At 43.9% G+C, this 24138-nt stretch overlaps 1 protein-coding gene across 3 annotated transcripts; it reads right to left on the reverse strand.

Moving 5' to 3' along the window:
* Positions 1-1115: 1115 nt before the first annotated feature.
* On the reverse strand, positions 1116-10798 carry LOC110503704 (homeobox protein meis3). Of its 3 annotated transcripts, none has more exons than XM_036961836.1 (13): positions 10450-10796; positions 9941-10039; positions 6322-6461; positions 5910-6084; positions 5638-5688; positions 5438-5488; positions 4748-4897; positions 4426-4534; positions 4114-4259; positions 3386-3462; positions 3028-3086; positions 2771-2857; positions 1116-2512 (listed from the first exon to the last, which is right to left on the reverse strand). In XM_036961836.1, exons 2-13 carry the CDS (start codon positions 9950-9952, stop codon positions 2322-2324), a joined length of 1248 nt encoding a protein of 415 aa, XP_036817731.1. In that variant the 5' UTR covers positions 9953-10039; positions 10450-10796; the 3' UTR covers positions 1116-2321. The 3 variants fall into 3 exon arrangements, with proteins under 3 accessions (XP_036817731.1, XP_021437846.2, XP_036817732.1); XM_021582171.2 differs by having other exon boundaries at positions 10444-10796; XM_036961837.1 differs by lacking the exon at positions 1116-2512 and adding an exon at positions 2555-2640 and having other exon boundaries at positions 10444-10798.
* Positions 10799-24138: the final 13340 nt, after the last annotated feature.

Consider the following 24138-nt stretch of genomic DNA (forward strand, 5'->3'; position numbering starts at 1 on the left):
GTGGCTGTGCACACTATGCTCTCTCCCTTGCCTTTCCCAGTATTGGCACATTTATGCAATGCAATTTCCACTAGCTAATGGATTTTGTGTTTGTGTGAGGCTACGGACTCTAGCTATCAAAAGCAATCATAAAGTGAAAACAGTATGAATAGCATCTCACTCCTGCTGTCTGTATGTTTGCTGTTGGCTCTGAGATCTCCTTCAGACGATCATACAGTCACTTATGTTCTCTATGGGACTATGGTGTTTAAATAATAATTGTAAGTGCTTTTCCAGCTCCAAAGTCACTTTACATAGTCAAGATAATAAGCAAGAGGAACACGTTCATAAATGAACTCATACACATGTTCAGGAAGCTGGGTGTAAACAATGGACCTGCAGTGCAACAAATTATGAACCAACTGTGTGTGTCCACGGATTGAAGACTAAATTTATAGCTGGGACACGACTAGCATGGCATGGGTTACACACAAAAAAAGAGAGAGTGACAAGATGGACAAGGCGAATGAGTGTGTGGACAGGAAAATATGTGGTGGGACTTGGAGTCAGCCCCGAGGGTCATAAAGCCAGGCCATTTCCTGTTGACCCTTGTATGAACTCTGACCCCTGCTGCAGGCTGCATCTATCACAGGACAGGGGTGAGGTGGGGATTGAATGGATGGCCGGGTGGAGGAGGAGGGTTTAGGCCAGGCCAAATGCGTTTGAATTGTGTTTGACATTTAATGAGTAATCACTTTGGCTTGGATTTGAACCTTGTTGCACATGGCCCTGCAGATGGGAGGAGGTATAAAGTGAATAAGGAAGGAATGTGGAAAGACAGAGTGAAAATGAGGAGTAAAACATTAACAAAGAGCTAAACTAAGGGAGAGAGGTCAGGGAAGATGCTAGGCTAGTAGAGAAAAATAAGAAAAGAAGGGGGTACAAAACTGCAGCATACATCAATTGAAAATGAGATAATTAGCATACAGTAACGACATGTGATTGTACCAGGAAGAAAATATGAACGTTTTCAAGATGACCTAATACTGATTTGTGTATTTCATTACCGTGTTGACTTTTCACACCTGACAGCACATAATTGGAGGGCAAACTCAAAGAAAAAGTAATTCACACACTTTTACAAAAGAAAGGTTTTAATACTATAAGCAAAAATCATAACTGTAACATCGTTATCATCAATTATTGTCACCAACATTTGGAAATAAATTATTTTATCAGAGACCCATAAGGGACTGAGGAAGATGCAGCGTGTCCTTGGCTGTCCTCCTCAAACACAACGGCAGACAACATGGACCATGAAATGGTATGACAGGATCGTGTGTGCGTGTGTGTGCGCGCGTGTGCGTGTGTGCGTGTGTGTTCACTGTTTGGCTTATGATGTGGATCCCACAGTAAACCCTACTATTCACGTCTGACAGGATCTTAAGGAGGTAAGTGATCAACTCATTCCAATGTATTTAAACAAACCAAGGTACGTCCTTGAACAAATTGAGAGAGACAAATTGAGCTCATTCATAGTGTACAAGAGTCATGCAGAGTGATGCCCTGGAAGATCACTGTTCACGGGACTTTTGTCAGGTCCCACCTCTCTGACACATATAAATACAAAAATAGATCTAAAAAAAAAAGTCAAATGAAATACGGTGTGTGTGTGACAGTTGTCGGTGTGGGAAGACTGGGTGTGGCCTGGGGCGTGGAGGAGAGAGGTTAGAGTGTATCACTGGCGTTCTGTCCAATCACAACACTTCAAGCCTGGGCTGTGTGAGGTCATAAGAGTTATGGAGGTTAAGGTGACCCAGGCAGATCGGGAGCTGTGTGTCTGACCTGTGTCCTTCTGTCTTTCCGTTTGGTTGGCCAGTAGGCCAGGTGGGAGAGAGAGGCAAGTTGGCTGGTCAGTGGTCCGTGCGGGGTGTTCCTCTATGCTCCTAGAGGGGGCGCTATCCTGGGAGTCAGACAGCTCACTGTCACCATAAAGTATGTAGAGGGGCTGAGGACGCTCGCCTCTTCCACCCTGAAGTGGGTTTGGCTCACACTCAGGGGCTCAGTGTGGTGTGTGTCTTTGTCTACGTCTGAGAGGGAATGTAAGTATGTTATTGATGGTATAAGAGGGGCCAGCGGTGGTATGTTAAGGGAAGTGTATGCATGTTGCAGACAGTGGGTTGAGTGGGTTGAGTGACTGTGGAAGTCAGTGTCTTACGGCGGGAATGTAAACATTTGGACTTGCGCCATGCTGTCGTAGTTAGCGTGTGGCGTGTGTGTGAGCCCCCATCTCCCCCAGGATGGCCCCTCTCTCCCCTCTCCTTCACACCCTTCCTTCTCAGTTAGTGGGCGTGTATGTCCAGGCCCTGGCCTATGAGGGGATCGGCGGGGTGGGGGTGGGGCGGCGGGTGCAGCAGCATGGCGGGGTGGGGGCCGGGGTAGGAGTGCAGGGACGGGCCGGCGTGGGGGTAGCCAGACTGGGACAGCAGGGCCCCGGGGTACTCTCCGGGAAGAGACGGCATCCCCTGAAGACCTGTGGAGAGGGAGAGAGTGAGAGATCGAGACAGAGCGCGAGAGAGAGGAATTTATATTAGGAGGTACTGTACAACAACATACCACATGCACTAGGGTCACGTTCAGTCTGGCACACCATAGCAAAACCTTTTCAAATGGGACAATGGAAAAGAGCATTTCTTATTGGAGTTCTGGTACTGCCTCCCTGCTTCAGTCCGTTTTCTTCTCTTAGTTGCCTAATGAACATGACCCAGTCGTCCTTATCTCTGTCTCTTACCTGCTGCCCTGAGACCCAGGTGGGCTTGGCCGTCCAGTCCGTAGCCCCCCAGTGCTGCTCCCTCTGGGCTGTAAGGACCACCTTGACCTGGTCAACCAAACACACACGCACATCATTCACCTAACCTGACTGTGCATATCGATCAGCTACACACATATGCATTCAAAATACACACCTATAGCATCAATACAACCTAAGAATGTATAGATACATCAGTAACAATACATTAGAGGAGGGAATACAGTGGTAATTATTACCTGAGCGATTTGACTGGTCAATCATGGGCTGTACTATTCTCCGTCTTGCATTGATAAACCTGGAGAGGAGGAGGGGATATGAAAAAGAGGGAGAATAGGAGCGGAGAACACAAAGAGGAGGAGAATTGAATGGAAGCAGAGTCAGAATATTAACCTTTCACTTTTACAACCACTTAACCCCTTCATGGTTCACAGTCAATCCACATTAGGACAGAGAGAGTATGGATCTCTGGGTGATAATGGATTGATCAGTATTGATGGGGTCAGAGGAGGTCATGCTAAGGTCCAGGTCGACGAGGGACACAGTACAGTAGTAAAACACAGCTGATCATTGGTTATTGATCAGGGGGGTACTGACCAGTTGTTGACCTGCAGGATGGTCAGGCCTGTGTCCTGTGCCAGCTGCTTCTTCTGCTCCTCTGAGGGGTATGGGTGCTGGGAAGGGACATTCAGAACAAGGGCATTATGTATTTGCCAAACTGGTTGAGATTCAGCAAGAGCATGTCTAGCCTTTGCTTTTGGCATAGATTATTACTGCATAAAATCATCAAATGTATCATTTTGGCTCACACATACACCACACACAAATGGCTCCACAAGTATCCATGTAGAATTAAAAACCCAAAGCATGTAAATAAGGGAGTTCTACAACCGTTAGATGAATACTAATGACTGACATTACATCTGAATTAATCTCTCTCTCTCTCTCTCTCTCTCTCTCTCTCTCTCTCTCTCTCTCTCTCTCTCTCTCTCTCTCTCTCTCTCTCTCTCTCTCTCTCTCACACACACAGTCATAATTAATGAGAATGATTTCAGAGTTTTTCCAATATAACTGCTAATTATCAGAATGACTTCAATTCACCATAAATTGTTCTCTCTCTGTTCAGAACTATTCAATATTGAACCTCTTATTCACACATTATCTCTGTCATTTCATTCCATTTTCCACTAATTTATTTGCATTATGTGAACGATATCCCCTTCCTCCTCTCCCTCGTTCCTCTCCTCTCGGCTCCCCTCTGCTTTTCTCTGCTTCTATCTGTCATTCTTCTCTCACTATTCTTTCTACTGTCTCTCTTTTCTCACCGATAAATGCTGGAAGAGCCATGCCCTCATGATGTTGGTTGCCAGTTTGGGAAAAATGCCCCTCTTCTTGTTGTTCCTTCTGTCTCGGTCCGTATCGTCCTCCTCTCCCGTACTGGGGGAGGCCACGCCCCCATCCAAACCATCCCCTGCCAGAGGACAATATAGATATGGCATTACGTGCGTGCGTGCGTTAACATGTCCAACTGATGTCAGGTTTATTTGCGTATGTCGATCATGTTGTTAGCATGAGTGTTTGAAAAGACAAGTGTGTGTTTATGCAGGCGTGTGTATGAGTTAGTGTGTTAGAGGTACCCGTATCGCTGCAGTTGTCTGTGCTGTGTGAAGGCAGGCCACACGACATGCCAGGGGTCCCTAGCGGAGTGGATGCACAGTCATCTGGATCCCGCAACCACGACTGATTCTACAGAGAGTGCAGGAAGGAAAGAGAGAGAAACATATTGAGATGAACAGGAGAATAAAGACGGTCCGCACTCAGTACTTGTAGTCAAATAAAGCAACATTTATTCCCTCTTTAGGGACAAGTGTTTTGCCCGACAGGGCTTCATCAGTGTCTTTTCAGAAACATATTGAGAGAGAGATATAGTGTGAAATCTGCTAGCCAATCGTCACCTACCTGTTCTGACAGACTAGTGCAGGAGCCAGTGAAATCCTCCACGTCGGACTTGGGCCCGCCCTCCTTGTCATCCAGAATGAGGTCTGTGGGCATCTTGCCCTTCAGGCAGGTGATGTAGCGATTGCAGAAGTTATCACACAGGTCATGAACCTGGAGTATAGAAGACGAGGAAGAGGGAGAACAGGTGGTGTCAGGAAATAGTATAGTACTGTGTGGTTTAGGTGTGTGATGGCTGATCATACCTGGTTTGCCTGCAGTCAGCAGTCACTAGTCTGAATATTAAAGGGTAAGAGGAGAGAGAGCGAGACAGAGAGAGAGAGACAGAGAGAGAGAGACAGAGAGAGAGAGAACGAGAGCGAGAGCGAGAGCAAGAGCGAGAGAGAGACAGAGAGAGAGAGAGAGAGAGAGAGACAGAGAGAGAGAGACAGAGAGAGAAAAAGAGAGAGAGAGAGAGAGAGAGAGAGAGACAGAGAGAGAGAGAGAGAACGAGAGAGAGACAGAGAGAGAGAGAGAGAGAGAGAGAGAGAGAGAGAACGAGCGCGAGAGAGAGAGCGAGACAGAGAGAGAGACAGAGAGACAGAGAGAGAGGGAGAGAGAGAGAGAGAGAGAGAGAGAGAGAGAGAGAGAGAGAGAGAGAGAGAGAGAGAGAGAGAGAGAGAGAATATATTTTAGATGATTGAAGAAGCACACCTTTTCCAGCTCCAACAGGTGGAAACGTAGGACCTGGATGGCCTGGATCATCTGAGGAGAAGAACAGATTGGTAGCTGTTACTATGACTGAAAAACATGTGTATTGAGTTATTCTTAATCGATTTCGAAGTTACTGTGTGTCGCTACATGTACGCAATAAGCATTTATTAAAGTATACACATGTGCATTTCATTTCATACCAGGTTGTCCAGTTCAGGATTTGTAGAAAAAATGGGCTTCTCTGAGCGAATCTGAAACACACAAGGAACAGCGTCCACATTCATTTGGATAATGGTTGGAGCTCGGAGCTTACCATTTCCCCTGTACCCTGTAATTACACCTGCAACCCTGTACATGTGACTATTAAACTTCTAATCTAAAATCTAATCTAATCATGAATCCTTGTCACTATGATACATCACACATACAGTACACAGCTGTTCTCTGATTGGCTCGTGGAGATGTAACTCACCTGTTTGGCGAAGGCTGCGATGTCATCGTTGAAGGAGTCTGAGGAGCATACATCACTGTGATTGGTCAGGCCTTGGAGGTGGGGAGGGACTGAGTGGGATGTGATGTCCCGCGGGGAACAGGTGGCCAGCTCACACTTCTCAAACACCAGGGCCAGCAATGGAAACAGGGGATGACTGTGCACACAGAACACACACAGTTAACATAGGCGCACACACACACACACACACACACACTCTCTCTCTCTCTCTCGCTGTCCTCACACACATGCATGTACACAATACACACACACACATCGAAGCAAATGTATATAGGCACAGAGCACACTGACAGTAAATATACATGCATACTGTTAGAATGAAAAAGAAATCTAACAAACACAAACTGCAGTGAAATAGTTATTTTCTGCTCACCCATAGATCTGGTCCCTGTGGTGTTTGAGGGAATCAGGGACAGTGTGGCCATAGTGAGGGGGGTGCAGTGACCTCATGACCTCTCCATACCCCCCCACGGGCATGCCCTCTGACCCTGAGTAGTGCACCAGGTCTTCATACTGAGGAACAGAGGGAGAGACATAACATATAGAACATGTGTGTTGGGGTGTATTTTAATCATTTGCACTTTGTTGTGGAGAAAGAGAGAGAGAGAGAGAGAGTGTGTGTGTGTGTGTGTGTGTGTGTGTGTGTGTGTGTGTGTGTGCGTTCGTAAGAGCAAGAATGAAAGAAAGAGAGAGAGAGAAATTAGGAGATGTGGCCCCCTGTGAATATGGAAGCAGATCACTTCGAAGCTGTAGCTAATTTTCTGACTAGAGGCTCCTTGCTGAGCAGTTTTTCAGAGGGAAAAGCAACATCCACACTGGGACAATTGACATGAGTTAAACAAACACACACAGATTCATACATAAACATGAGCCTATGCTCTCTATCTCGCACACACTCTGTCAGTCTCATATCTCTCTCTCAACCTCACAGAGCTGATGTGTGTTCAACTGCAGCTGACTTCAGTCTCCAAGGCTTTTCTCCTGTCATCAAAAGCCAGTGGTTTTCTCCTGGATTAAAGTATGGCCAATCATAGTCCCATATGGCTGCGTGATCACAGCGTGCACCTGCTCTGCGGTTTTTGTCTGGCCACCTTTTATTTCATGGATACTCGCTATTAACGCAATCGCCAATATCAGATTCCGCGCCTTTCTTTACACGAGCTCTCCGATTACAATGCGACTATAGCCGCTGTGCGTCAACCGATCAAAGCATCGAAATCAACATGACGAATTCTTCAAATTGTCCCAAAAGGCATGAGGCTGAGCTTCAAATGTGAGAAACACTTACAATGTTCATACGATTATAATTAACTGCAATCCTCGTATTTATCATGATAGCTCAAAGAGAGAGCTTAGTTTTCTATACGAATATATAGGCATAAGCTATATCATTTAATTTTCTCGGCAACTAATTTGAACATGTTTTTTTTTTACCACATAGGCTATTACATATATTAGAAATATTCATGCTAACAATTAACCACAGACCAGTGGATGGATACATAGCAGCATGCGCATCTTTCATATTTAAAGGCGCATCCTTCATATTGTTCTTGCAGTTGTTTTACTTAATAAATCAGATAGAAGAAACTATTCAAAGTCTTGTTTGAACTTGCAATGTGCAATATATTCAATACATACAAATCACTTTCCACCAGATTGCCTGTTGGCAAAAACAAAGTTTGCAAACATTCGCCTTTAGCCTGTATTTCCAAAGCCATTCAACAGTTTCACTATTCTCAAGGAGAAAAGATGTTCAAAATAAAAAGCAACAATGGGTGGGCCTACGTAAATGTACATTTGTATCCTACGTTGTCCCAACACCCCGCTTATTCCAATGAAAAATGATAGAGTTTGTGACAATAGTTTTCTATTTAGTATACATGTAGGCCTAATACACGTAGATAGTCTATGCAAAAACAGAAAGCTCTACAGGTTTCCAAACGGATCTATTTTCTTTCCGTTAAAGGTAGCCTAATAGCAATATGCTCGAATGACAGGCAAGTGCCACCAATTGTAAACAGTGGGATAAAACTGTATATTTTACAGTACATGGCACAACATATATAATTTTATCAAATTCACTTCCCTTTGGTGCATATAACCAGAATTGGGCTAATTATGGATAATTGACTGTTACACTTTCTTGACCTTGTTTCAGTGAACTAAAGTAGCCTATGTCTGAATTGTAATCGAATTTGAAAAATAAAGTACCCGTTTTGTTGACTTTAATTAGCGCAAATTACGACATTCTTAACAGGATTAGACTAATATAACGAAAATCAAATGTAAAATATCAATGAAAAGCGAGTGCGTAATTGTCATCTGTAGGCCTAATTACAGAAAACCCGAAAAATCCTATCCTGAAATGCTACTTTGATTTGCACGACCCGAAGCTGTTGACACCCAGGCTATATGACATATCAAACATGTCTTTCCTCACTCAACTGCAAGCCGAACGTGTTATTACAACACAGATAACAAATAGCCTAAATTTCATCTGACCTATTACCTTTTTTCCCCGTTTTAATTAAACAACAAGAGAGATACAGAAAATAGCAATAGTTCACTGCGTGGGAGTTTGACAAGTTACTCTAAAATGTGGTAGATATTCAGCAGGTTATTGGTGTGTGTGTGTGTGTGTTAAGTGTGTGTGTGATACAATGTCATGAGTAGCCTACTATGGCAATTATCTTTAGGAATAGGAAAGAGTAGCTCAGTGCACATAGCAACGGGATCCGCAAGCCGCCGACTCACGAAAGCAAAAGACTTGACCCACTTAGCGACTTGGTCTGCCTCACCTGTCTCTCTTCTTCCTCGACCTCCTCACTACACATCATGCTGATATGGACATATCATGTCTTTCCACTTTCACAACCACTTTTATTAGTCCAATAATCGACTATTCATTCCAGCAGGAAACACACATGTCTCAGTTTTAAATATACTGTATTTCAAATATTACACTATACATATTGAAACCCAGATAAACATTTATGGTTATCAATAGTTTTTACACCCTATATAAGAGCTATATAGTCCATAAGACTCCTGAACATCTAATCAAAATGCTACCCAGATTACTTGCATTGCCCCCCTCCTCTTTTACACCGCTGCTACTCTGTTGTTATCACCTATACATAGTCACTTTAATAACTCTACCTACATGTACATATTACCTTAATAACTAACCCGTGCCCCGCACATTGACTCTGTATCGGTACCCCCCTGTGTATAGTCTCGCTATTGTTATTTTACTGCTGCTCTTTAATTGTTACTTTTATTTCTTATTCTTACTCGTATTTTTTAAACGGCATTGTTGGTTAGGGGCTCGAAAGGTATGCATTTCACAGTAAGGTGAAATGTACCTGTTGTATTCGGCGCATGTGACTCATACAATTTGATTTGATTTGATTATATGTTTATAGTCCTAAAGCCCTTGTAAAACAATGAGAATGGTATCATTCTGACAGTTGTTCACTTATACGTGACCCTATATTGAAAGATAAAGAAAAGTTAACAGCTAATTTATAAGCAAGATAATATATGAAATGTATAGGCCACTATGTAGCCTATATGAAATGTATAGGCTATTTCCACATTTCAAACTAGGCTACTTGACATTATATCAACACGACCCTAATCGTTTAGGTCAGGTCAGTCTATTTAGGAATATTTAGAGCATGCACAATTATGTCAATAAGGTTATTCCTTAATACATTGATGTGAACTCCTTGACATATTGCTGCTGCCTTCATTGGCCCAGTATAGCTGGGAGCTGTGGCCTACGCGAGGGAGGACAGGGAGAGAGTCTAGACAGGCAGCGAGGAGCGCTACGTCAAAGCGTAAGGACCGAGCATAGAGGCAAAATGCTACATAACAACCAAACTAGCAAGATTATTATCTGGAGAGAATGATACAGACTACCGTGATACTACAAATGATGAGTGAGTGTAAAGGATGCAGTAGAATAGAGTAAACAGCCATCCTACCCTCTTATCCATGCGACACGGAAGCCAATCCTACTCCGGGAAGGATGAGACCAGACCCGCTGTCCAGCGCAGGCGTTCTGCCTCCTGTATCCAGATGATCTGATGAAAATAATGCGCTCTTTAATAAACTAATAGAGGTGGAATTATAACAGTTGAAGCATCAAACACTTAAGTCTCATCATTATTTACAAGGGGGTTGGTTAGAAAAAATGAACAGCTGAACCAGAGTGTATACCATAATTAGGCTACACCAATAGCCGAGGCTACAATATGGGCTACAATAGGCTACATATATTTCCGAAGTAAATCGAATCGTTACTTTTATTGCAAGCAAGCAGCTTTATGATCCAAACTTAGAGTTCCACGACCATAAAAGCGATGTGTATTTAATATATATCACTAATAAGAATACATCAACCATTAGGCTGTTACATGCAGGCATCAAAGATTACAGAAATACAATACACTATTTTAGAAAAATATGATTCCATAAAATATCCCACCGAAACCTAGATTTGACGTATAGGCTATAGTCACTCTCAGGCCGTGCTCGAGATATCCTGCATGGGCTTCGGTTTCGAGAGCGTTGTGGTAGGTCCGCACGTTATGTTTTTGGGTCCGGCTCGCAGGCGAGGTGCTTGGCGAGGAGAAGTAGCGTCCTTTTTGGCCGTTCTCGCTGTCCATGGACTGTCGCGGCAGGCTGGAAAATGTCACAGCGACTTGAGTAATGTTGCTTTAAACATTGAGATAGGCAGAGACTACGTGGGGAGAGATGGTGGTCGGGAGTTGTTTGGGGGGTCAAAACACGACGGGGTCTCTCACCCCCACCTTCTTTTCACACACACTCGCGCATTACAAACGCAGGATCCCCTCGTTTTATTCCAATGGCACGCACTACACTCACGTAGCATGCATTAGCACAGTTTATTCGCTCCCGTTCACAGTTGCTGAGCCATGACAAGATAATGTCTGATAACTCGAAGATGTGAAGTCGAACACAGACTTTTCTTCATATTCCATAATCTGCAGGATAGTGCGCGCCTTTATTAATGAGCACCATACAACTGTTATTGGTATTGGAAATAATGTTCATATTGTTTCCAACACTTGCCTCAAGCATCTGGGGTATCCCAACTCTCAGTGACTGCATTTGTTGTTTTTAGTAGCATGTCAAAGTAAGTAAAATTCACATAAAATGCTGATGATTCTTTCTGATAGGCTATTGACATGTTGGTTATTGGCCGCACAATTCAGGATTCAGATACATTTCTGTATAACCAGGTTAATTTAACAACCCTGGAACAACCCACGACAGTGCATTTTGGTAACATATACAGTAAGTAATTATAGACGAGGCTATTAAATGTCTCAGACATTGGTTCTACGCAAGATATCCTATAGTTTTACGCAAGATAACATTATTTTAGGACGGCAAATCAGGCCATAAATAATTCAGTAGGGAAGACCTATAACAATACATTTATTGGCTGATAATGACTATAGTAGTGTTTTTTGTTTTTGTTGACTTAATGTAATATATCTTTGTTACATGTGTTATTGTTTTTACCATCGAGGACCACTTTTGGAAACAAGCGTTTTAATTAATACTTTCAAGTGATATCCTCTGGGTCCACATTGTACATGTTGTTGTATATGTATGTTCCCCAAAATAAAATACATTCAATTCAATTCTCCATTAAACTGGCCAAATGTCCCCACTTTGCTTGTAACAGCTGGCCATTTTATTGATCTGAAGATGTGTAAAAAACAGGCTACCTTTCGTCTCATTCTAACTGGAGGAAAAACTTTCACAGCTCCGTGGACCTCGTCTTGTGTTGTAAATTACTCTTAAGTAACATAATAATTATTCAAAACGGTTCTCTTTCCCCTCTCACGCGGCGAGGAACCAACAGGCGGCCGAACTTCAATCGGCAGCGCGGTTGCGGCCACATGGGCCGGGGCAAGTCTTCACCGCGGGCGGCGTCGGGCGTGATTTGCTGTGCAGCCTTTGAGCGCCGTAACATCAACGAACCTGTGGCCTTTTAACACGGCGGGAGGTTAATTCCTATGACGATGATCATAGCCTCTAGACCCCTCTAACATCGAATCCATAGCATCAATGAAAAATGTGAACGGACAGGAAAATAGACCGCCTAATAGGATATTTCTAATTGATGAACTGATTAATTGATACATCCAGGTGCAGTCCTATTCTGATTGTTTTATCTTTGGCTTTTTTCTTAATTTTTTCTTTATTACCTTATCTTTGTCAGTCCAACATCCAAGCCATTATTGTGCAAGATCCAAACATCTTGATGAGGTTGCTGGTGTTGTAGGGATGCATCACTATCCTTCGGGAAAGCACACCCTTGTGCGTCAATGAAGTCCATGTCATCCCATTTCTGACACCAATGCAGTGACTTTAGAGGTAAAGCCTCGGGACTTAAATAGGGAATCTGTAGTTGAAACAACAACAAAGCGCCCACCCTGCCACTGATTTGGTCTACAGCTGAAAAATGGGGCTAAAGAAATGTAGCCCCTCTTAATTTCATAGATAAAGCTATGGATGCTAAGGACTGACCATCCATGAGAACTAAATGATCGTTTTAGCCATGTTTTGAGGCGATACAGTGTTTGTTTACAATTATATTGTTTACAGATATTTGGGGTTCTGTTGGGGTGCAACCGTTGAACTCAGGCCATGAGGCCTTCAATAGTCAATGGTAGCCGATATATAATTCATTTAAAGGTCCAAAAATTGATGTAGCCAATTGCAGATTGCCCATTTATACCCTCATCTCTTAAACCTTGTTCACACTGGCAGTTTGAAGTGACTCAAATCTTATTTTTTTTGCATATCTGATGAAATCTGTTATTTTTCCTGCAGTCTGAACAGCCAAAAAGCACATGGATTCTGATATTTCAATACACATGACAAACAACCTTTGTAGGTAGTTTGTAATCAGATACAAATCTGATTCCTGGCCATGTGACTTGTGTCTGAACAGTCAAATCTGATATATTTGCCCTCAAGAGGTTTTTAGACTGTTATCTTGCATATTTTGTTGCTTGCTAGCTACTCTGTCGACTGTTTTGACAAGAACACGTGGTACCTTGTTAATTGTTTACAAACAAATGAGTTAATGTGCTAGAAAGTTAAACAGCTACCTAGCTAGCTAGTTGACTGCTGTGGCTAGCCAAAAACGACTCATTTTGAAAGTTGGATTGTCTTATCCTTTGAGGCTTTAAAATGTGTCCTTACACTATGATTTTGAACATGCAAAGCAACAGGGAAACGTCCATGGACAGGCATTGTTGTCACCTTAGCTTGCTACATAACTTCTGAGTGATAGGAAGCAGGAGCACCACCACCAATCGGCCTACACCACTGCGCATACAACTGCCATTACTATGACAACCAGTGTAGCCATGTCAGCAAATGACTGCTATCTGAACACACACATCCGATTTGATCACTTGTAACTTGCTGTTTGGACAGTCAGTATTCCAAAACGGATTTGAAAAACAAAACTGATTTGAGTGTCAAGGCCTGCAGTGTGAACAAAGCTTAAGTCCAGCCAACTTATACAATTCAGGCAAGAGGTCAGAATCTTTTGACAAGGATGCTGGTGTACTAAGGACGTCACACTATATACACAATATTTTCAGTGTATGGAGAGGATGCTAGAAGGAATAGTTCTGAGTAGCCTATATGGCAAGGCTGCTGCAGTTGTTTGTCAGGCCCTGTCAGGGTTGGAGCGGCTGCTGCTGTGCATGTGTGTGTGTGTGTGTGTGTGGGGGGGGGGGGGGGGGGGGGGGGGGGGGGGGGGGGGGTCAATGCCAAGGTGCTCGTGATTCAAAGCAATGCTTACTGCAGGCATTGCCCAAGGCTAAAGAGCAGAGAGTGGCTGAGCAGGAAACAACAACAGGAGATAATGAAAAAGGTGGGCGTGTTTAACTATACTTGTGGGGAGCTAGGGTTAGGTTTAGGGTTAATAGGATTTTGAATGGGACTGAATTGTGTGTCCCCACAAGGTCCGTTATACAAGACTGCCTGTGTGTGTGTGTGTGAGTGTGCGCTTGGGTGTGTATGTGTACCGGTTTGCCTGTCAATGTGCATCTGTTTGTCTATTTTTGTGATTTGAGAATTGTTTCTTAACCAAATGTCGACATGCTCAACATGATCGAATGGCTTTTTAGGGACATTGTGCAAACTCTCCTCCCCTACTGGACCTGTACATCAGCCAGCCCGTGGAGAGATATCCTCGTCCACAATCTACTGTGGTGTATTCACTAGGAACCAAACAGAAGCAAACAGGGAGGGACTAACCTGAACTTGTCCAATAAGAATCTCTTGTTTTCGATGCAAAACCTTTTCTGTTACAAAACATTTCGCTAAAGTCTACTGCAATGTGCACTAATGAATACACTCCTACTGTATCCAAAGGCAGAAACACTCAGCATCTCCTCATTATCAACACTAGGCCTATCTCTAGCTGGACTCTCTCCCTCTACATTCATGGCAATACAAAACTTCTGTGGTCCATATAGTCATGATTTATACTGCGTAGCCTTCACTTTGAGTGTTTATATATATTATCGTTGCTTCTAGATCACGTAGATAGCACAGGTGCACATATATACATTAGGAAATATCAGATGTGTAGTGATCTAGTCGTTTGTGAACATGACAACATAGACCATGGATGTGCAACTGACGGTGGCCCCCCTTTTGTAGGCCTGCAGATTTAGAATAAATTACTGTTGAGTTAGAATAGTAGAATACACAAGATGCAATATCAAAATTTGGTTGTGCATCAGCAGTTCTAAGTAAGTTAGTCTAGCCAGCTATCTTAACTTGTAGTAATCATGGTTGAATTACCGACCGGGGACGCCACCATTGATTTTGTTAGTCACTCTCACTCAGATATCATATTAAAAACGCCAAACCTTTCTCTCCACCCCATGGCAAAATGTGTAGAATTGCAGAAAATTAGTTCTAAAATAGCAAAATCATCTCTCCGCCCACTTTCAAAGCAGCAAACTTGCTTTAAAACTGCAAAATGTTCTCTACTTCCAAGTGCAAAATGTGTAGAATTGCTGCAAACCTGCTTTAAAACTGCTACATTTGATCAACATCCCATGGCAAAATGTGCAGGAATGAACTCTAAAACTTCAACATTAATTGTCTGCTGTCAACACTGGCTGCATGTGTGGGTCTGGATGTGAATATTTTTTAAATGTTTAAAGTTTTATTTCACCTTTATTTAACCAGGTAGGCCAGTTAGGAACATGTCCTCATTTACAACTGCGACCTGGCCAAGATAAAGCAAAGCAGTGCGACACAAACAACACAGAGCAACACATGGGATAAACAAATGTACAGTCAATAACACAATAGAAAAATCTATATACAGTGTGTGCAAATGTAGTAAGATTAGGGAGGTAAGGTAATAAATAGGCCATAGTGGCGAAATAATTACAATTTAGCAATTAAACATTGGAGTGATAGATGTGCAGAAGATGAATGTGCAAGTAGAGATAGGGGGGTGCAAAGGAGCAACAAAATAAAAAACAATATGGGGATGAGGTAGTTGAGTGGGCTATTTACAGATGGGCTGTGTACAGGGGAAATGATCAGTAAGCTGCTCTGACAGCTGATGCTTGAAGTTAGTGAAGGAAATATAAGACTCCAGCTTCAGTGATTTTTGCAATTCGTTCCAGTCATTGGCAGCAGGGAACTGGAAGGAAAGGCGGCCAAATGAGGAATTGGCTTTGGGGGTGACCAGTGAAACATACCTGCTGGAGCACGTGCTATGGGTGGGTGCTGCTATGGTTACCAGTGAGCTGAGATAAGGCAGGGCTTCACCTAGCAAAGACTTATTGATGACCTGGAGCCAGTGGGTTTGGCGATGAATATGAAGCGAGGGCCAGTCAACGAGAACATACAGGTCGCAGTGGTGGGTAGTATAAGGGGCTTTGGTGACAAAACGGTTGGCACTGTGATAGACTACATCCAATTTGCTGAGTAGAGTGTTGGAGGCTATTTTGTAAATGGCATCACTAAAGTCGAGGATCGGTAGGATAGTCAGTTTTACGAGGGCATGTTTGGCAGCATGAGTGAAGGATGCTTTGTTTGCGAAATAGGAAGCAGGTTCTTGATTTAATTTTGGATTGGAGATGCTTAATGTGAGTCTGGAAGGAGAGTTTATCTAGGTATTTGTAGTTGTCCACATATTCTAAGTCAGAACCGTTCAAAGTAGTGGCGCTAGACGGGCGGGCAGTTGCGGGCAGCGATCGGTTGAAGAGCATGCATTTAGTTTAACTTGCATTTAAGAGCCGTTTGCAGACCCAGTACGCAGACCCACGAGCCACTGTGGCTCTTCATGATGAGATCAGATTTTTTGGTTGCCTGTGGAAGAGAGAGCCAATGGGATAAACACCACCGGTTGCCCTTGGTTTGGTAACCTTGGCCACCCAGGCTAGTTGACACGGTTGACTCCGCCATAAAGGGAATATGGTTGCCTTGACCCTGGGTTACCCACGGTCCAGAGGGAACATCTGAATGGGGTGACCCGCCAGTCAAGGAGCGGCACTCTCCAAAGGGGAGAAGGGGGTAAGAGGTGGGAGAGAGAGGGGTAAAAGCACGGAGGGGAGGGGCAGAGTGCTTTTTTATGAGCGTGTGCCTCTCCGGTTTCTGGGCTGTCTGGCCGCATGGACATAAATTCTCTCTCTCTCTCTCCCTCTCTCTCTCTCTCTCTCTCTCTCTCTCTCTCCCTCTCTCTCCCTCTCTCTCTCCCTCTCTCTCTAGCTCTCCCCCCTCTCTCTCTCTCTCTCTCTCCCTCTCTCTCTCCCTCTCCCTCTCTCTCTCTCTCATCACCATGTTCTTACAGTACAGTGTTGTCTGTGAACCTTTTCTCTCTCAGCCTGTCTGCATTTCTGTCTCCACCTGGTTTGACACTGTACTTCATTCACTACACATAACCCCTCTCTCTCCCACTCAAGCCCTACTCTCCTCTCCATCCCTCCATCATTTTATGTTTCTCTTCGTTTGGAGAAGTCATCACTGCCTTTCGCCATTATCTCATTTTCTCCCCCCGTTTCTCTCCCTAGTTCCCTCTCTCTCTCTCTCCCTCCCTCCTCCACTCTCCTTATAGATGGAGATTAAGTCTGGGCTGGAGCCCCATCCGTTTCCATGACTGTTTGTTATTAAGGAGATGGATGGAGGCTTGCAGTGCCAGCTCGACGCAGCCGCAATTACAGCAGGTCCAGTGATAGATGGAGGGAGAGCGAGCGAGGGAGGGAGGAGATGGAGAGAGGGAGATAGAGAGAGGGACATCTATCACGCCCTTTAATCTACCTGTCATTGCTCGGGGAAGGCTGGGGAAGGAGGCTGGGCCTTGGGTGAGGTGGGAGGAGGGGGAGTGAGGATGGAAGAGATGAGAACTGGCCAATACAGCGCCTTGACTATTGGTTAAAGGTTTCATATCCTTTTTTTGCTCTGTCCTTCCCCCAAACAATTACATGAAAAGACACCTTCCAGTACTGCAGTAATTAAATGTCCTCATTAACTAATTGATTGTCTTGAGGTTATTGAATTTCGTATTGAATTCCGGGTGTTTGTGTGTCTGTGTGTGTCTGGCTGCTTAAACAGTGTTGCATCAGATACTGTATGTTGTTACGTTGTTATATGGATGTGTGCTGTTGTCTAAATGTTTTTTTACATTTTTTTTTATGTCCAGGTCATGAGACAAAGCGTTGAGAATGTAATTTGTTTGGTATGAAGTGAAACAATCTTGCATTGAGGTAATTCAATGCACCTTGGAAGTACTGTGCATCTACATGTTTCAAATACCCAGGACACACATGTACAAAACACACACATGCATACACAAACACACTCACATCACGCCATCACACATTGTGCTATAGTCCGTGGCCTGCACACACCAACACACACCTGTTATTATCAAAGAAGCGACCACTTTAAGAGAAGTGAACGATAACCCTGCATATATTATGTGTAATTTGACTCGTTTTCCCCCTCAATGTTGGAGAAATATTATGAAAGCTAATCCAAGCCTCTCCTCTCTCTCCCCTCCTCCACATTCTCATCTGTCCAGGATAGTGAGGTATGGGATGGAGGGATTAATTCTCTTCCATTGGCCATGGGGATGATAGATGGACAGATGTGGGGAGAAGAAAGAGAGGGGCAAAGGAAAGAAGGGAAGTCAAGAGGTCCATAAATCTGACGGGAACCTGGTCTGCGTCACACATTAAGATCTCCCAGAGCCATGATAACCCAGGCTAGAAATGTAAGTAATGTCAAGAGATGCCATCTGAGCTTAACAATCATATCTGAATGGATCTTGGGCGATGGGTCATGATGCAAAGGAAACATTTATTTGTTTTGATCGAGGCTCAGGTTTGAGGACGGAGGCCATAGCAGAACCAGCAGGTTGATCATACTGTTTACAGTTGTGCTTAGCCCCGTTACAAGAGTGACTGTTGGTTCCATTGACAGTGGGACACCTCTCTTCTTCCTCCCAAAGTGTGCACTTGTTCACATTCCTCCACTGATTTGAAAGAAAATGACTGGTATATAGAAATATGGCGAAACCTCCCTCTAACCCATGCCTCGACCAATCCAATGTCTTTAGATTTGTGAGAAGTAGTGAACGTGTGTACACTTCAGGAGATATGATCAGGAAACAGCCATTGTGTAGTTCTACGGTGCAGTGGAGACTGGAGGTTCAGTAACAACACAGACAGTCACGAGAACAGGAACACATCTGTACACAAAGCAGAGTCAATTAGAGAGTGCTCTCCTCATTGGCCCTCCTGTGCATTAGGGAGCCCATAGGCCAAGAAGGGAGTGTGTGTGTATACATTTGTATATATGTATGTGTGTGTGTGGGGGGGGGGGGGGGGGGGGGCTGTCTATCTGTGTTTGTTTGAGAATGTTTTCAGAACTGTCAGCATGGAAACAGAACATGGTTTGTTTACCCCTAACAACAGACAAGCTGAACATGGAATCATTGATCAGTTCTTCCTCAAGTGACAGATTCATTTTTCAAGTACAGCACTAGAGGATGCAGTGGAATGCAAACTAGCAAACGTCCCTTTACGGCTACATACACAGATATTATTTTATGCAGCACTAAATGTATGTGAGTTAATGTGTGTGCTGTGTCCCTTTGTTTGTGTCCAAATGCGTGCATGCATGCGTGTGCATGTGTGTGGTTGTGCGCGCTCTTAAAGGTGGCTGAGCGTGCACTTGTCTATGCACTTGTGTGTATATTATTGTGTGCTTTTTCAATCATCATCTTGAATCAACTGTAAGCGCAGATGTGCTGTGACCTGACTAAGATCAGATAAAGTGCCCCCCCCCCTCCCCCAGCTCCATTTGTCATGGGCCAGCTGTCGGGCTGCTGTGATTGGTTGTTGTGGGAGACAGATAGCCGATAGGCTCTGATTAATAGTAGTGGCTCTGGAACTTACTCATTGATCAAGAGAACAGGCGAGGGGGAGGGAGAGGACAGGCGAGGGGGAGGGAGAGAACAGGCGAGGGGGAGGGAGAGGACAGGCGAGGGGGGGACAGGAGAGGAGAGGAGGGAGGGAGAGGACAGGCGAGGGGGAGGGAGAGGACAGGCGAGGGGGAGGGAGAGAACAGGCGAGGGGAGGGAGAGGACAGGCGAGGGGGAGGGAGAGGACAGGCGAGGGGGAGGGAGAGGAGAGGAGGGAGGGAGAGGACAGGAGAGGAAGGAGGGAGGGAGAGGACAGGAGAGGAGGGAGGGGGAGGACAGGAGAGGGGGAGGGGGAGGACAGGAGAGGGGGAGGGAGAGGACAGGAGAGGGAGAGGACAGGCGAGGGGGAGGGAGAGGACAGGAGAGGAGGGAGAGGACATGAGAGGAGGGAGAGGACATGTGAGGGGGAGAGAGAGGACAGGAGAGAGGGAGGGAGAGGACAGGAGAGGAGGGAGGGAGAGGACAGGAGAGGAGGGAGAGGACATGTGAGGGGGAGAGAGAGGACAGGAGAGAGGGAGGGAGAGGACAGGAGAGAGGGAGGGAGAGGACAGGAGAGGAGGGAGAGGACATGAGAGGAGGGAGGGAATGAGAGAGGGAGAGAGAGAGAAAAAGCATTCCCTGTCGCTCTGTCAGTGCTTGCTGATTGCGTTTGTGTGTGTATGTCGGTGTGCATAGTAAATACATAACGTAACAGATATGGGGTTTGTTGGTCAGAGGCCTAAAAGCACAGTGTTATCATATTTGGTGTAGGCCTATATTACTATAGATGTACAGTGCCTTGCGAAAGTATTCGGCCCCCTTGAACTTTGTGACCTTTTGACACATTTCAGGCTTCAAACATAAAGATATAAAACTGTATTTTTTTGTGAAGAATCAACAACAAGTGGGACACAATCATGAAGTGGAACGACATTTATTGGATATTTCAAACTTTTTTAACAAATCAAAAACTGAAAAATTGGGCGTGCAAAATTATTCAGCCCCTTTACTTTCAGTGCAGCAAACTCTCTCCAGAAGTTCAGTGAGGATCTCTGAATGATCCAATGTTGACCTAAATGACTAATGATGATAAATACAATCCACCTGTGTGTAATCAAGTCTCCGTGTAAATGCACCTGCACTGTGATAGTCTCAGAGGTCCGTTAAAAGCGCAGAGAGCATCATGAAGAACAAGGATCACACCAGGCAGGTCCGAGATACTGTTGTGAAGAAGTTTAAAGCCGGATTTGGATACAAAAAGATTTCCCAAGCTTTAAACATCCCAAGGAGCACTGTGCAAGCGATAATATTGAAATGGAAGGAGTATCAGACCACTGCAAATCTACCAAGACCTGGCCGTCCCTCTAAACTTTCAGCTCATACAAGGAGAAGACTGATCAGAGATGCAGCCAAGGGGCCCATGATCACTCTGGATGAACTGCAGAGATCTACAGCTGAGGTGGGAGACTCTGTCCATAGGACAACAATCAGTCGTATATTGCACAAATCTGGCCTTTATGGAGGGGTGGCAAGAAGAAAGCCATTTCTTAAAGATATCCATAAAAAGTGTCGTTTAAAGTTTGCCACAAGCCACCTGGGAGACACACCAAACATGTGGAAGAAGGTGCTCTGGTCAGATGAAACCAAAATTGAACTTTTTGGCAACAATGCAAAACGTTATGTTTGGCGTAAAAGCAACACAGCTGAACACACCATCCCCACTGTCAAACATGGTGGTGGCAGCATCATGGTTTGGGCCTGCTTTTCTTCAGCAGGGACAGGGAAGATGGTTAAAATTGATGGGAAGATGGATGGAGCCAAATACAGGACCATTCTGGAAGAAAATCTGATAGAGTCTGCAAAAGACCTGAGACTGGGACGGAGATTTGTCTTCCAACAAGACAATGATCCAAAACATAAAGCAAAATCTACAATGGAATGGTTCAAAAATAAACATATCCAGGTGTTAGAATGGCCAAGTCAAAGTCCAGACCTGAATCCAATCGAGAATCTGTGGAAAGAACTGAAAACTGCTGTTCACAAATGCTCTCCATCCAACCTCACTGAGCTCGAGCTGTTTTGCAAGGAGGAATGGGAAAAAATTTCAGTCTCTCGATGTGCAAAACTGATAGAGACATACCCCAAGCGACTTACAGCTGTAATCGCAGCAAAAGGTGGCGCTACAAAGTATTAACTTAAGGGGGCTGAATAATTTTGCACGCCCAATTTTTCAGTTTTTGATTTGTTAAAAAAGTTTGAAATATCCAATAAATGTCGTTCCACTTCATGATTGTGTCCCACTTGTTGTTGATTCTTCACAAAAAAATACAGTTTTATATCTTTATGTTTGAAGCCTGAAATGTGGCAAAAGATCGCAAAGTTCAAGGGGGCCGAATAATTTCGCAAGGCACTGTATAAAATGTGATATAGTAATGTTAATATGTACAAGTAGCTCAGAAGGTTGGTCTCTCTCTCTCTCTCTCTCTTTACATTGCCAAAGCAAATGGAATAGACAATAAACCAAAGGGAAATAAACAAGGGAAACATTAGTCAAAATTACTCACTAAAGTTTTAAAAGGATATATTTAAAATGTTATATTATTGGCTATGTATAGTCTCGAAACAATGTGCAAGTAGTTTAAGTATGAACAGATAAATAAACAGGTTGTATTTATAATGTGCTCCTGATTGTCCTTTTCTTGCCCTTTACTGCACAGGGCAGTATTTCGCCTAACAGATATGGAAGTTTATCAATGTTTGATATGTTTTCAAATACTTTGTGGGTCTCTGATCTGTGGGAAATACGTGATCATCTCTCTCTCTCTCTGGTCCAGTTCTGATCTGTGGGAAATACGTGATCATCTCTCTCTCTCTCTGGTCCAGTTCTGATCTGTGGGAAATACGTGATCATCTCTCTCTCTCTCTCTCTGGTCCAGTTCTGATCTGTGGGAAATACGTGATCATCTCTCTCTCTCTCTCTGGTCCAGTTCTGATCTGTGGGAAATACGTGATCATCTCTCTCTCTCTCTCTGGTCCAGTTCTGATCTGTGGGAAATACGTGATCATCTCTCTCTCTCTCTCTGGTCCAGTTCTGATCTGTGGGAAATACGTGATCATCTCTCTCTCTCTCTGGTCCAGTGTTGGATAACATATGTGTGCCTTTCATTCGAATAAGAATATATGCATGCCAAATAGTCCTTGTATGTACTCACTGTGTGTACTGTACTCACTGTGTGTACTGTACTCACTGTGTGTACTGTACTCACTGTGTGTACTGTACTCACTGTGTGTACTGTACTCACTGTATGTACTGTACTCACTGTGTGTACTGTACTCACTGTATGTACTGTACTCACTGTGTGTACTGTACTCACTGTATGTATTGTACTCACTGTGTGTACTGTACTCACTGTATGTACTGTACTCACTGTGTGTACTGTACTCACTGTATGTACTGTACTCACTGTATGCACTCACTGTATGTACTGTACTCACTGCAGTTCCAAACCATGAAGTAGTTAAGACCTTATCATTCCACACAACTATAATTCAAACATCCACCAGAGAGACAAGCACAAGGGAAATGGTGTGTGTGTGTGTGTGAGTGAATCGAAGCCACACTGTATGTGTTCACATTGAGAGGGTCCATGTGGGTGGGTACTGTGTGCATGGAAGTATAATACATTGTGTGTGTGTGTTATTATGTGTGTGTGTCCCGGTAAACTAGAAAATAAACTGTAGTGTATAAACAAATATAGGAGTTGTGTGCATGGGTGCGTGTGTGTTTGAGCTCTCTCTGTAGGGTGGTCAGTGGTGGGAGGTCGTGACCTGGTCGAATCCGGGGGAGTGGAGATCATCAATCAGCGAGGGGCAGGCCTGAGCAGCAGGACCATCAACACCCCTCCACCACCTCCACCCCACAGGGAAACAGATGGCCTTGGGACAACTGGCTCTTGCTAGACCTCTCTCGTAACACACACACACACACACACAATGATGTAGACAAAAAATGACACATACATACATACATACACACACACACTCTTTTGGATGCACACATGACACACACTTACAGATCAGATACCCACTCACCCACAGTGCAAAATAATGAATCACACACAAAGACCCACATGGTGCTAAATATCTCAACATATACAGGCACATTGTTTACGTCAATGTATTCATGAAGACCACACAAACATGTAAACAAACTCAAACACAATAGTGGTTTTATTTGCTGGATATTTGCCATTGACTGGGTATATGTGTATGGCATTAGCGCCCCCTGCTGAGAGTAAAGATTAAAACAATTAAAAAAGGGATATTTTACTCAAAACTATCTTAAGAGTATTTCGCCATTTGAATGTAATTTATAATCACCACAGCTTTTGCTCTGTACTGGAAGCACACCATCTCGACAACTCGACTGCTGACATGCACATTTTTCTGGGATTGTAGTAACTGGACTAACAAACAAAATGCTAACAACTGTTTTTGGGTTGAAATGAATTTTAAATGAATTTTAGTCAAAGACAAAATCCCGCAATCCACAGAAATCAGACACCAGATTATCAGCAAACTGATGATCATTTTCAAGCTCACAGGATTAAACAAAATTAACTCCTAGGTAGTAAGGGTAGGCAAGAACACATCTACCACGCTGATCCTCAACACTGGGCCCCCTCATTGGTG

This window comes from Oncorhynchus mykiss, chromosome 24 (genome assembly GCF_013265735.2).
Source record: "Oncorhynchus mykiss isolate Arlee chromosome 24, USDA_OmykA_1.1, whole genome shotgun sequence".
Classification (NCBI taxonomy): Eukaryota; Metazoa; Chordata; class Actinopteri; order Salmoniformes; family Salmonidae; genus Oncorhynchus; species Oncorhynchus mykiss.

What these genes read in the sequence shown, in the direction of transcription:
- LOC110503704 (XM_036961836.1), bottom strand. An exon ending in TCGCAGCCTTCGCCAAACAG is followed by an intron (nt 5,689 to 5,909) that starts GTGAGTTACATC and finishes TGTGTGTTTCAG; the next exon opens with ATTCGCTCAGAGAAGCCCAT. An exon ending in CCTGGGTCTCAGGGCAGCAG is followed by an intron (nt 2,513 to 2,770) that starts GTAAGAGACAGA and finishes CCCTCTCCACAG; the next exon opens with GTCTTCAGGGGATGCCGTCT.